Source organism: Corythoichthys intestinalis, chromosome 5 (genome assembly GCF_030265065.1).
Source record: "Corythoichthys intestinalis isolate RoL2023-P3 chromosome 5, ASM3026506v1, whole genome shotgun sequence".
Taxonomy (NCBI): domain Eukaryota; kingdom Metazoa; phylum Chordata; class Actinopteri; order Syngnathiformes; family Syngnathidae; genus Corythoichthys; species Corythoichthys intestinalis.
Genome location: NC_080399.1, coordinates 27,348,185 through 27,362,370, shown reverse-complemented (window position 1 = coordinate 27,362,370; position 14,186 = coordinate 27,348,185). Strand labels below are relative to the sequence as shown.

Here is a 14,186-nt window from a genome sequence, read left to right as displayed (position 1 = left end):
TCAGGCATTTTTTTAGTATGTTATGCCTATATGCATCTAAACAAAACAAGTTTAGAGCGCACGGTAGTACTTTGGGTGTCAAATTCGACTGAAGTAGGACGTTTCGCCGATGTAGGAGATTTTGGCAGAACACCGGTAACACTGTATTTGACAGCAGCATCCTAAGACTGTAATCAGAGCGTGATAATTATGACATGACAATGTCTTGAGCATTAATGAATTCTTACGACAGATGTCATTTAGTGTCATCAGGCAAATTATCTCACTTTTGAACGGCTGTAAAAGATCCGAGCTGGACATAGTCTTTGAGACAAAATTTGCCAGATGATACTTAATGACATCTGTTATAAGCATTTGTTAATCCCAATGACAGTAACATGTCATTATTATGATAGTCTTATGACACCGCTGTCAAATAAAGTGTTACTATACCTATTAACCCAGATAATTCAACAAATAAACTGCACTGGACTATGAGACATAGGTATCACAATGAGGGGAAAAAAGTAGTGGTTTATAGTCCAAAAATTACGGTAAATCACCATCGTTAGCAGGCAAGTGTGCTTCTGCAGACACACCACCAACAACTAAAAACAACCTTCTAATTTCATTGTTTATTCAGTTTTAAAGTTTTTTTCACAACCAGTCAAAATATTTAAAATATAATCATAAATATCCAAAGTCACAGCATTTGCCAAAAGGCTTACAATGTGTTAAGAAAATATAAAACGGCTTAAGAAACATACAACCAGAGCTCAAATATTTGAGGAAACACAAAAAAATTGCACCACAAAATAAATACATTCAGAAACGCAAGCCTTTTTTTGTGGCGTCTAGAGGTGCTGTACATTCATTTTACACAAAAACACCCAGTGTATGACTTTCCTAGTAGGTCCAAATGCAAGGCAAAGAACATTTAAGGAGAGCTTACATTGCAAAGTGTCATTCAGTGCAATGGTAATTCTATGAACAAATATTGAAAAACATTTTTTTGAGGTACAAAGTTTTGAAATGTCAAAATCATTCTTTTAAATAAACACAACTTCATACGCAGCAACCGGTGAGAAAAGTCCCCCCAAAAAATCATCCAGTGTTCCATCGGGTGTCCACATACTCGCGCATCCTGGCCCGGTGCGCGGCGTTAAAGCAGTATCCAATGGCTCGCTCCGCCTCGTCCACGCGCCGCCGGAAGCGCTCGCGGTCCCGGGCCATCTCCTCCCAGGGTCCTTTACGGGAGGCGGCGGTGGCGAAGTGCCACGCCCACATCACGTGGACCTCCACCACCGGAGAGAAGCGGACCTTGAACGAGAGGACACGACAAAACGTCAATCTATACAAGCGGCCATTTTGAATTCACACTGCAATTTACAGTAGGTTTTTTTTTAGCTGTGATGCAAGCCACGCAGGGGCTCTGCAACAATTCTCAGCAGACTCACTGGAGTCACATGAACAGTCAGCATGACAACAACCCCAGCTGAACAAACAAGTCCTGAAACACATTTGGCACAGTCCCCCCACTAATTTCATATATGGCGGAAACCACAGACAGGACTGAAAAAGCAGTTTCTGCTGTTGCACCCCTCTTTAAAATAAACGGCTGTATTTTAAGCCAAAAGAACTGTTGTGTTTGATAGAACAATATGTCTATATGCTGCCATAGCAGATTCATGGCGCACTAAGCCTCCGAACTATTTTTAATTTGTCTGTCTTACCCTGGAAACCCCCGTTTACAGACGTCGCGCAACCGCTTTTGTTTCAACCTAGCCATAAAAAGGTAAGTAATTATATTTATTATTCAAAATGTCTGTCATTTTTATCTTAGAATCATTATTCGATGTCTAATGTTTAGTTAAAAAAAACTACTTAAAAAAATTATTCACTTGCATATTTTAAACTTAAGCAAATTATGTCACAATGAAAAATTTGGCGTCTGTAAATAAGTCACGGATATCTACCTCAAAACTCGCTTAATTGCAATTTTTTTTGTTACTGTCGCATTTTCCCCAATGTGTTAGATAATCGATCCAAACAAAGACAAATCGAAAAATAACATTTAAAAGGCTAAATATATGAAAAAGAAAATCTCGACCACTCCTTGTTGTCCGCGATTTCTACATCGCGACCCTTGTTATATCACCATTTTCACCCATAAAATCCCCCCAAAATCCGGCTGTGGCCATTCACAGCTGTGTCTTGACACCCGGTGATACATGCTACATGGAGTTTTTGGATCAAAACAAGGTAAGTACGCGATAATATCTCATTAAAATTGTGGCGACTGCTCTCGCATGCTCTCGCCTCCAGTTAGGGTTTTGCAGTTTTTTGTATTGTTTTTTTAAATGCCCTCCTGTTCAAAACTTTTCTTCCCCCAGAAAATGGAGATTTTAAGCTCTCTAATGATGTATCACACATGCGTATAGGACAATTTTGAAAGTTGGCCAAATTGGGGGTCTCAGAGCGTAACTTCAAGTCACCTGAGTGTTTTTTGCCATATATGTGTGTGTGTGTGTGTGTTTATATATATGTTCTGCCACGGATGTCTGATATCACTGGTTGTCATGTTCTCTATCAAATTTTAACCATTTAACCAATTTCTGGCAGCCAAGTGAACATGACATTTTAGAGGCGATGTAAAATCTTATCAAGGCTCAAGATTAATTATTTAACATTACACCTTATCATTGGTATAACAATCTTTGGCTCTTTGCTGTTAGGTAGATGAACACAAGCAGTATGTACCAAAGTACAGTTTTTTTTGTTGCTTTAAGCCAAACATTTGTTGCTTTTGCCATTATACTTCACTAATGCAAAAGTAGTTTATGAAGTCACCGTTAGTTTGAGTAGCAGCGTATCATAGGAATGCATCAAGGATCTCATACCTTTTTTTGTGCATGGGGTGAGTGTCTCTCAGGTAGTTGGTGTCTCTGGGCAGGTCGTTTCCATGGCACCCGTATGACATCTTGAGAGCCAAACCTGGACCGCTGAGTATGTTTCTTGAGTGTTTCAGTGCATTTAGTTGGAGTGACTTTAAGAGGCTGTGGGACATGTTGAGGCTGTCGATCGCTTAAAGGGGCCTGGAAATTGAGCGGGTGGTAAGGGTCGTCTTTCTGGTCGAGGCTCCTCCACAACGCCTCTTCGTCATTGGAGGAAGGCGTTAAGTGGACGTCGGTACACATTGGCGCTTTGCTAATGGTGCAGGCGGTAAAGCACATGGGATTGTACGGGTCGTCGGGCCTGGAGAAGAACTCAAGGAGGCGTTCGTTCTCTTCCAGGTCGGCGGCGGACACTTCAGAGCTGGACCAGCTGGTGTCACTGTCAGAGCGCCTGACCCACATCCGCAGGCCGGACATCTCGTCAGCCATGTTTTTCGAAGACTGGCCATAAGGATCGTCCCACATTTCTGGGTTGAACTCGGTACTGTCACAGTCTCCCTCTTTAAACAGCGCCTCGGTGGAGAAAGCAGGGAAGATGTTCCAGTCGCCTCGAAAACCCACGTAGACGCCGTCATCAGGAGCCAGTCCTGACAGCAGGGCTTCGGCCGTGGCCTTGCCACTGTCCGACAGGTCGTCTGGGTGGCCCACCATCATGTTGTCATCGCCCTCAATCAGTGAAGAGAAGAGGAAGGATGGGGTCTGGCCATGTGGGATGTGCTGACCTATCTCATCTGTGATCCCGAAGTAAACCTCAAAGCGAAACATCTGGAAAACTGATGAAGAAAAAAAAAAGGTTAAACAGTGAGACACAATGGAGCACTATTGGAAATGTGCTTTCCTCTTAAAGAAACCAATTTTTATTACATTTTAAAAAGTTGAGTATTGCCCTCTTGCAGAATAACCTTGCATCATCTTTTACAGTGGAGCTTGATTTGGATGTTTAAATCATTCTTAGCTCTATTTATTCATATCAAATATCCCCATTGAAAAGAACACCTCAAAATAATAATACTAATACATTTCAAAAGGACTTTCTGAACATTAATTATGAGCAGTCGTTTTTTACATGTTTATTTTTTGTCAAAATATAGAAGGAGAAAAACGTTTTAAACTTCTGTAAAAATTATTCTACAAGCATTCAATCAAGAATTGGAAGTCTGGGTGTTGCCTAATGAGTGACGTCATGTGCTTGTCTTGGAATGACTATAATGAGGCGGACAGCAAAAAACACAAAACAAAAATATTTGGCAGACAGCATTTTTTTTTTTTTTTGAGTATTCCCATTGGCTATTTTTGTGTTCGATTGTTTCGCTTTAAAAAATTAATTATCTGCTCTAAAATTGTGATATACGAATAAAGATATTCAGAGAGAAAATTTTATGTAACTTATGTCCTGTATCGGAACATTGGAAGACAGTCTCTAAACCAGGGCTGTCAAATGCCTTTCTCTTATAAGAACGTTTGTAAAATTAAAGATTGCTTCAAACCTAACACATTTACTTTCGTTGCTGGAATGTGCGTGTGTACACGCACAAATTCTCTACCACGCTGAGCGCAAACTACCTTTCAGATTTACATCAAACATCAAAGGAAACCGAACTATAGTTTAAAACGTCGGAATCCTTCAACTGTTTTTTTTTCCTTTTCATATTTGACAAAAGCACATTAACGAAAGTGGAAAAAAAAAAAAAAAAAAAAAGCAAAAAACGAGGCGGTGAAGGGATTCCCTAACGTCATACATGTAATACCTACTTTGAAACCAAAGTCCAAAATGAGTAGTAACTTTTAAAATGAGCCAACTCTCACTAAACTGTTTACGTGAAGTCACACACAATGTAGTGGCAAACATAACCAAATAATCTATAGAGAACTGACTCATAAGGTTTATTAAAAATCGAGAATTTTAACGTTTCCCTCTTACCAGACAAGAAGGTGCAATAGATGACCCGAACCAGAAGCCAGAGGTGCTCCCACAGAACCACCAACATCTGCTTGGTCCACGGCAGAAGTGCCATGCCCCGGCTGCCGAACCGTTCCATAGCCGCCGCCGCGGCGTCGGTATTTGTTGTCCGTTCACAAGTCATCTCCGGGGACATTTTGAACGACGCAGGAAACAAAAAGCTCTTATCACGTATTCTGGTATTCTTCATTGAAGACCAGCTGGTTTCGCGTCAAAGACAAATAAATGTAACTACGCTGACGCTTCTTCATCTTCTGCCGAATCGGTGCCATAGTTCTCTCAGTTTTTCGTTGTCAGGCTTTCCCGTGGTGTAGCGTCTCCATTTTGTTGTTGATTTAACTTGTGTCTTGTAGTAGTCGCGACTGGCAGAGTCGCACGGCACTCTTTTCTTTAAAGAGCAGGATGACGTTAACATGAACTCTGATTGGTCAGAGCGACTGCCAGTCATGCGCGAATGACGCAGCGCTCTTGCGTTAGTGTCACGCTTTTACTCGGATTGGATACAGCGGATGTCAATCAATCCGTTGGAAAAATTAGGCCCACATTCGCTCATACGTCACCGTGACGCATCGAAAGGTCACGCAATTTCTCGAAACCCGAAAAGTCCTTCGTGTAGAAAAGCGAAATTGGAAATGAAAACCCCTACGTCGTGATTGTGAACATTTGATAACGTAATTACGTACTTGTTAACATTATAAATACGAATAAAAGTTTATCTGTACTGCACTGGAAGCAGCACCCATGTGCTGCGGTGCCTTCAGGGAACAACATGAAATCTGAACGTAATAGTTCAATTAGTATTTTTTTTTTTTTAGATAGTCAGACACAATCCTTACAATAATTTATTGATGTTATGAGAAATTACTGAGTTGGAGGCGTGTATTCACCAAGATTGAAAACCAGAAAGCAATGTTGCCATGATAGAAGAAAATTGTCACGACTATCATGCTGTTCCTCCAGCCATACACTGAAGTTTTAGTTGAAGTAGTAGTGCACAGCATGAAAACTCCACTTAAAACTACTAAAATGGCAGTCAAGGGTGACAATCAACATTTTTAACTTATTGGCTGCTATTGACTCGGAGGGCAAGCAAGACAATGATTGTTTCATTGCCATTGACACTTATAGACATTCAATCCATTTTAACCCAGAGTGAAAATGGATGAGTTGATGAAAACAAAAAACAAGTGAAAATTTCCCAACATTTAAACTTTTATTTGGAAAAAACAGAACAATTTATGCCACCAGAGCAGAAGCTGTAGAAGACTCACTGTAAACAGAAATAGAGAACACAACGTTAGAAGATACAGACTCAGCGAAGCAATTCAAATGTCACTGAGATGAAAACATTCGTCATGTGCGAAGGGGACTGGCAGAGGCGACACGGGAAAGCTGCTCTGCTAATTTACCTCCAAGTTTTGCTCTTGCACAAGAGAAATATCACAACTCTCAAGATTAGGGAGAGCAGGACAATGAATTTGTGCCTTGACAAGCAGAGTACAAATAAATACCAAGGTGATTGAATACGTACTACTTCCAGTTGGGGGCCAGAACTCTCTTGGTCTTATAGTAGCGAGCCAGCCTGTGGATTCTGCTCTCGATGAGAATCAGACGGAACTTTGCATCCTTATCCTGCACGTGGGCGAGCGCAGACGTTTGGTCAGGTTGCGATCAGGAAAAATGTGAACAGCTTTTTCTTTTGTACACAGCACCTTTCTGTTTCTCTCCAGATGCTTCCTGACGGCCACTGCCTTCTTGATAAGGTGGTACAGGTCCTCGGGGAGGTCAGGCGCCAGACCCTTGGACTTGAGGATCCTCAGGATCTTGTTGCCAGTGACGAAACGGACCTGAGCCACACCGTGGGAGTCCCTCAGAATCACACCTAAAAAACGCGTAAGATCAGGAACCACAAACACTTAACTTTCAAAATGTTATACTGTATACACACAACAGTGACTAATATTCTTGTGTTCACCTTAGTTAGCTATCAAACATCAAATTCTAAACAATGCTCTGAACAACAGTTTAAAGTTGATTTTTTTATGTAAAAAAAAAAAAATTAACACTTACAGTGTAACATTATTATATTTGACACAACAAGGAAGCGTTTTCGTCAATGATAACGATAACGAAAATATTTCGTCAACGAACAATTTTTTGGGTAACTGATGAACTAAAAACATGCCTTGGTAAACTAAAAGAAAAGCCCATTTTAGTCTGATGAGATGACAAAACATGAAAATGCGACATTGTTTTTGTCATATGTTCACAATGCGTGACATTTTCTTATTATATGTCTAGTACTGTAATTTCCCGAATAAAACGCGCACCTCAACCTGTAAAATCTAGGGAAAATTCTTGTACCCCTGTATAAAGCACACCTTAATTTTAGCACCAATAAATATGAGTCTCGTGTCTCGAACTGTTATAAAGCAAGCGGTTGCAGTATTAAATTCTTTTGTGAAATATTTTTTTCAAAAAATAGAATATTAATATTCTGTGGTAAAATTGCTCACAGTATACGATAATAATTTTCACAAAGTAAGGAGTTGTAGCGAGTTTTAACAGAATTCCCCAGCGGAACTAATGTTGGCAAGTTGTGTAGTTCCCGGGGGGAAAGAGTTTAGTTAAGGGAACAGCCGGAAGTAAATGTCCCGTGAGTTGCGTAAAAGACGTACGTTTTTACTTTGTGAGTTTCAATGTCAATAAAACAACGCAACTTGGCTACGTGGTCCGACACTCCTCCTCAGACTCCTGTCCTAGCTCGCCACACGGTCAACATTTATACGAAACGGATCGCCGTATACGTTCTCTTCAAGACCACATTGCCGTGTGCTGGCATATTGCGACGACAAGGTAAGAAAAATGTACCGGTAAATAATAGATGAATAGTACAAAAAAATATATATAATAAATTTTCTTAGATGTGAAAAATAATATCATGAAAACTATTTACAACATGAAAGTTGATTATTATATCACTGTCATTCGGATTAGGTAATATTGCGCTGGTCCCAGTTTACAATGGAACATGAATCATGATTAATTTTTTCTGTCCCCGTCCCTGTACCCGAGTATAACGCACACCCATGATTTTACAAGTAAATTTTGTGAAAAAAAAAACAGGAAAAAAAGTGCGTTATATTCGGGAAATTACGGTATGTCAGCCTGCATTGTAGTAGTGTTTTGGTCGTGCCACTCATGTTGAGATGTGCTGCGCCCAACCTCCCCATCCTCAAAGGGGGGTTCCCAAGTCCGGTCCTCGAGAGCCCCTATCCAGCTTGTTTTCCATGTCTCCCTCCTTAACATATCTGAATCAAATGATCAGCTCATCAGCAAGCTCTGGAGGAGCCTAATAACCCTGATGATTTGATTCTGGTGTGCTGGAGGAGGGAGACATAGAAACCAAGCTGGATAGGGGCTCTCGAGGACCGGACTTGGGACCTGGCACCCCTGCCTTAGGATGTGTTCAAACGAGGCTGCGCACAAGGTTTGCTTGTGTTAAACACATAGTGAGATTTGCTTTCTTATTTTAGAAATAGAGAATATGCACTGTTGCTTTAGCATCTAAAGGTCTTTGCTAAGTGATCATCACACACCAAATTTGATCGTCGTTTTATACTCTCAGACTTTTTACAACAGTTTGTGGCGTCCAGGTGGGTTTAATTATTTGAAAGTAATGTAGTTTTCCTGCTGTGTGTGTATTATAAGAGAGTTGGCATCCTTATAGATGCTACAACATGTGCTCGTCAGTCAATGTTAATTGGAAATTGTTGGAAACCTTTTTTGACAAAAACCTTTTGAATTATACAGATGAAAACGTCTGAGCATTTGGCAAACAAAACTAGACGAAAATTGTCTTAGTTTTCGTTGACTAAATGTAGGCGAACAAATATTGAAATGACTAAAATCACTGGAACCAATAAGTATTTTTGAAAAAGAAAATTACAAGGGCTGCCAAAAACAACATTGCTAGGAAGTGCTTGCAGAAATGGTTTCCAATTCTGATTTGAATGATATCAGCTATTATCACTCTAACGTGATATTTTGGATGTTTAGAAACATGCTCTTAAACAGTCAGTTTTCAAATTCATCCAAATAAACCAGAGGAACATATTTCACTAACGTGCAACAGCAACTCAAGATACAAACACATATAGAATATTAGTGCTGGAACGATTAATCAATCAACTCGAGTATTCGATTAGAAAAAAAGTTCAAATCAAATTTTGCTGCTTCGAGTACTTGTTTAATTAAAGTGGCGTTGTAATGATTTGTTTTGAAAGTGTTTGCATTTTCCATTTAGTTTTATTGATTCGATACACTGCCCTCTATTCTGCCTCATTTCACATGGCTGAATCCGGCTGCTCCCTGTTAAGACCAACACAAGCTTTTGTTTGAGCTAATGTTTTTCAATGCATCCGTAAAATATAAAGTATATTTAGCCGTTTTTTTGTGGGAATATGTGGCTGAACCATTTGTTTAGTGCATTTAAAAAAAAACGCCCACCTGTCAAATTTTGGGTCACGTAGGCCACAATATCAAGGTTAGGTATACAAGTGTGGCCTAAATTGCACAAGGTCTCAATTTTAATATATATTCTATGAAAAAAAATACATAATAAACACCATGATTAAAAATACAAATACACTCTTTATATGGCCCTCAATAATGAAGAAAATTCATTGTATTGAAAACGTTAAAATTATGACTGCAGCTATCGAATATTTTAGTAACCGAGTATTCGACTGAAAATTATTGATTACTCGAGTAATCTGAAAACATTTTTTTAGGTAAAGAGAGATTATCAATATACATGAGAAAACAAGATAGTTCATCTAATTCTGAACTATTTTCAGTCAATCAGTCTTTATTTTCGATGTACATTGTTGAAAACAGCCAACAACTGCATCTCAGATGTGACTAGAAAAAAAAAAAAAAAAAACATTCACTGCTTTCACTCAAAAAACGTCTAGATCTTATTAAAAAATATATATATATTTCTTACCCAAAAAAGTCATTGCGCTTGATAACACACATCACTTAAAAGTTAGAGGTGTTTTTACCTACATGTTTCAATTGAATTTCCATGTCTAGTTAAGTTTTAAGTTAGTCTAAACTAAGTCCTGATAGGATTTTGAGTTTTTGCAGTGTTCAAAATAAATGTATGATACCTGCTGGATTGGAGCCCATTAGGGACCAGTGCTACTTGGTGTTTTATCCAGCAATGACTACTGAGCTAAAATTGACAGCTTTATTATGTTTTTATTTTACACCCTCAACACTCTACAGCTACTTTTTACAGATCAAATAAAGCCACTATGTAAGACTCGTTAGCCACGCATCGACAGTAGTCATAATTAATAGAAACCTAGCCCTCAGCAGGGCTAGCGTTACATGAGCAAGGGATAGTTACGTTTATCAGCGCTGGGAAGTCGAGTGCTTTAAGATGGTGGCTGTTTACCAACGCCGGCGGATGTCATTTCGCATCTAGTTCTATGTACATGTGATATTCATAAGACGTATCAGACGCTACCTGCTACCACTGTAGCATCGTGCGGGCATAGCTTTTAGCAACGTCGGCATAGTTTGTAGCAGCTGTCGGCTGCAGTCAAGTATTGTTGTTTCTTCTTCTATGACGTCAGCGCGTTGTCCCGCATTTAAAGTAGTCCGGGCAAAACGTGATGCTTAGCGTAGAGCAGGGCAGTAAACCGGAAATTTACCGGCACCGAAATTCTTCACGATGACCGACGTAATTTTGACCATGACGGTAAATTCGGTAATTTAATTAAACAAGAAAATATAGTCTTTTCATCCCGCTTTGACTGTGTTGTTCGGCAATGTTCATTCCCTTTTAAGAAAGCAGAAAATGTTATTACGTATGGAGTCACGTGGTTTTCAGGAAGCCAAACAAACGAGCCCTGTGGCTAACGCTAGCGACTAACGCTACAAGCAAACGTGATGGAGTATGGCCAAACTTTCACCCGACATTAAATAGACTTGGCGGCATCCAGACAGGCTTTCACCTGCTGTCCTCCCTTGTTCTCACGATTTCCAAAGAGGATGCTTTCTACTAGTAGCCAAGCCACAGGCTAACGCTACAAATAAACGTGATGGAGTCGGATAGCGGCTCTAACCTTGGCGAAACAGCTGAACTTAATGAGTGGATTGGGCACGGACTGCATCTAGCAATTAGTATGCCACGTTATTGTGCATCTCTGTCTATGTGTGATTTCTGATGGCTGTTGTGATAGTAAAGCATTCAGCATAAAGTACAATCCAACAGTGAAAATTTTAATATGACTGTTCAATGGCCCCAGCTATTTTTCTGTATGTGCTTAATTCTGTGTCATTAGATCAATGCAGCTTTAATGTGTGTGTGTGTGTGTGTGTGTGGGGGGGGGGGGTTCATGTGTGCTTGCATGTACTAAAAAATGCACTGGGGAAAAAACAAAACTGAAACCTTGAAGTAAACACTTGTGTTAAGTAAATATGTCACAGCAGCCATTAACAATAAGTTGTCTTTTTGAAGTGTACTGTTCAAGCTATAAGTAATTTGTATTACAATGACATGTTTGCACAGGCATATTGATTTTGACAATGTACATTGTTCAAGCCATACAAGCTGTTATAAATGTTCAGACTTGAATTCTTATTGTTTACAATAAATTTTTGTATACTTAATGTTTAGACTGCATGTACGATTGTTAAACATATTAAAATGAAAGCTGGTAAATAAATCAACAAGAAACAGTTAATCTGTATTTCATGCACTGATTCATATTTTCAAATCATATAACAGTCCGCTTGGGCGAATTTATCGTCATTTATCGTGATCGAGGTAAATCTGCTCAATTTACCGCGATACGTGCTTGAGGCCATATCGCCCAGCCCTAGCTTAGCGCTGGCAAAATTAAACGATTCCTCGAGGCGAATAAAATTACTCGGATTAGTTTTTAAACTCGAGTTACTCGAGTTGCTTTAGTATTTGTTTCAGCTCTAGTTAAAATAGCCAATAGATCAGACGTTTGCACCGTCAACTGCAGCCAATGAGTCAAATAAAAGCCCTTGAAGAGTTAATTACGTTGTGCATTTAAGATTTACTATAACTTGGAAGCAATATAAAATTGACTTACCAATCTGAGAGGGGGTCAGGCCTTTTTTGGCCAGCTTGAAAATCTGCTCTTTGACATCATCCGATGTGAGCTTCAGCCACTGAAAAAAGGCAGGAATGCATTATCTACACTAAATGTACAATAGAAAAGCAATGGGATTTAATTAGCTAGTATTACATTTAGGGGAGGGAACCTCTGGGTACCTCATGATATGCGACACAAAGCTCACGATAACGATTTCAAAATATGGCAGTAAAACAATGAAGCAAACCATAATTAAACATTGTTCAGGAAATAATTCTAGCATATTCTACAAAACTAATCAACAGAAAAATAAGCTATTTTCATTTCATCATTCTGCTGTAAATTGGAATGACTATCACTAGCAAAAGTCCAATTCACTTTAACTCTGAGGTTGCCGCCCCCCCCCCCCCCCCCCCCCCCCGCTTCAAACGGATTGGACTTGTAGACCAGGGGTGGCCAACACTGGTCCTCCAGAGCCGCAATCCAGCTTGTTTTCCATGTCTCCCTGCTTTAACACGCCTGAATCAAATGATCAGCTTATCAGCAAGCTCTGCAGTTGCCTGATAACAATCCTGATAATTTGATACAGGTGTGTTGGAGGAGGGAGGCATGGAAAACAAGCTGGAATGCAGCTCTCGGGGACTAGGGTTGGCCACCCCTGTTCTAGACCGTCAGTGGCAGCCAATACCAGGCAATGAGTTAATTTTTTAATCTCACTCTCATTTCCTGATAATTTTCGGTCACTCCGTTATTTCACGCCATTTAAAGGTCACTTCCTGTTGATTTGATGGCATTCGTTAAAAGAATGTCAAGAATATTCCCAAATCAATAGAAAGTGAGTGACACTCAACAAGATGTGACTTGTAAATGCCCAAAAAACTGGCTGAGAAGGCTCTGGTTTCAGTGCCATTGACAGTGCTAGACATCCAATCTAGTCAAAATGAATTGGATCTCTATCGCTGTCAATGGCAGCCACTGCCAACCAGTGAGCTAACGTTGACACTATTCAATGAAGATTTTGGTAACAACAACCTGTTGTTCCATTTTTTTTTTTTTAACAGTGACAGCTTCTCAAATGATATATCTATTGTAAAATATTGTCACACCTCTAAATACAATAATCATGGTAACTATTAAATAATAACAATGTAGTCCGACAACCGCTATATACATCAGTCTATGCATGAAAATCCATATGGCTTACCTTTACCATTTCTAATGGAAAAACGTACAAAGGGTTGACATTTCATTTATATTTTGGTTTTTAAGACCAAACACGTTGCAAACATGCACCATCTGTCAATTCTCTTCTGGTAATTCCTCCAAAATAGTTTTGCTTTAGCACCTTTTTTAGTTGGTCCAATAGAGCTATACAGACTAATGCAGTGACAATTTCCCTCTGTATGAAAATAAGGAATCTAACTATTTTAGGCGCATGAATCCTGTTTATTTACGCTACTTTTAATAATACCGTGAAACCTTTACTATTTCTAATTGGGACATGAAATCATATCGTTTCATCCCAGCAATGATATACGCTTGAATGTTGAGTTCAAGTGTGTGGGACTTACAGTTGGGACACTGCGTCTGTAAGGTAGAGCTGACTGGGACAAGCCCTTTCTGTTGAGAAGGAAACAAAAAAAAAAATGACGGTCAAAGTAGAGAAGATGCCAAGTGAGCTTGATTTCGCGTCGTAGTGGATTCGCTGGTTTGTTAACGCAACACCAATGAACAAATTCTCAACATACAATTTGCCATTTGGCACACAGTTACATCATGATTAAAAAGGAGTATATGAGACACTTGTGCTTTATTTAACTCAAAATTTGATAGACTGAGCGTTGAAGCTCGTGCGGCTGCATGTAAGCATCGGCTAACTACTGCTAGCGGACGACCAACAGCGTCGACTTCATCCTTTTATTAGCTTCTAGATCCATTTTAAGTCTCCGCCCTGACCTACTGCTGCTTGTTTTGTGCGTAGAACTCCTCTCAGAGCCTTAAAAGCAATCTATGATGGCAAATATGCAACTTAAAAGGCTAAAAACGACGTTTACCCGGGAGCGTGCATGCGACCCATGATGGCGGTGGAGGAAGAGAGGCCGTACACGAGACATAAAATGGTGCTTTGCGCTTGCGCCGGACGTGACGTAATTA

General features: G+C 39.7%; 2 protein-coding genes and 1 non-coding gene across 3 annotated transcripts; all 3 read right to left on the bottom strand.

Moving 5' to 3' along the window:
• Positions 1-511: 511 nt before the first annotated feature.
• Positions 512-5,283, bottom strand: ppp1r15b (protein phosphatase 1, regulatory subunit 15B). The gene is made up of 3 exons (XM_057836828.1): positions 4,855-5,283; positions 2,880-3,706; positions 512-1,299 (listed from the first exon to the last, which is right to left on the bottom strand). Exons 1-3 carry the CDS (start codon positions 5,081-5,083, stop codon positions 1,084-1,086), a joined length of 1,272 nt encoding a protein of 423 aa, XP_057692811.1. The 5' UTR covers positions 5,084-5,283; the 3' UTR covers positions 512-1,083.
• An 804-nt stretch (positions 5,284-6,087) lies between these two features.
• Positions 6,088-14,186, bottom strand: rps13 (ribosomal protein S13). The gene is made up of 6 exons (XM_057836726.1): positions 14,087-14,186; positions 13,604-13,652; positions 12,030-12,108; positions 6,606-6,775; positions 6,425-6,525; positions 6,088-6,163 (listed from the first exon to the last, which is right to left on the bottom strand). The coding sequence occupies exons 1-6, from the start codon at positions 14,107-14,109 to the stop codon at positions 6,130-6,132; spliced, it is 456 nt and encodes a 151-aa protein (XP_057692709.1). The 5' UTR covers positions 14,110-14,186; the 3' UTR covers positions 6,088-6,129.
• On the bottom strand, positions 6,247-6,379 carry LOC130916909 (small nucleolar RNA SNORA19). The gene has a single exon (XR_009063386.1). It is a non-coding gene; the product is annotated as a small nucleolar RNA SNORA19 (small nucleolar RNA).

Coding starts and splice junctions, on each gene's coding strand:
- ppp1r15b (XM_057836828.1), bottom strand. CDS start 5,083: ATGAAGAATACCAGAATACGTGATAAGAGCTTTTTGTTTCCTGCGTCG. Junction 3,707..4,854: donor CTATTGCACCTTCTTGTCTG/GTAAGAGGGAAA, acceptor TTTCTTCATCAG/TTTTCCAGATGTTTCGCTTT. Junction 1,300..2,879: donor CACCCCATGCACAAAAAAAG/GTATGAGATCCT, acceptor CTCTCGTTCAAG/GTCCGCTTCTCTCCGGTGGT.
- rps13 (XM_057836726.1), bottom strand. CDS start 14,109: ATGGGTCGCATGCACGCTCCCGG. Junction 13,653..14,086: donor GGTCGCATGCACGCTCCCGG/GTAAACGTCGTT, acceptor CCTTCTCAACAG/AAAGGGCTTGTCCCAGTCAG. Junction 6,776..12,029: donor CCTGACCCCCTCTCAGATTG/GTAAGTCAATTT, acceptor CGCGTTTTTTAG/GTGTGATTCTGAGGGACTCC.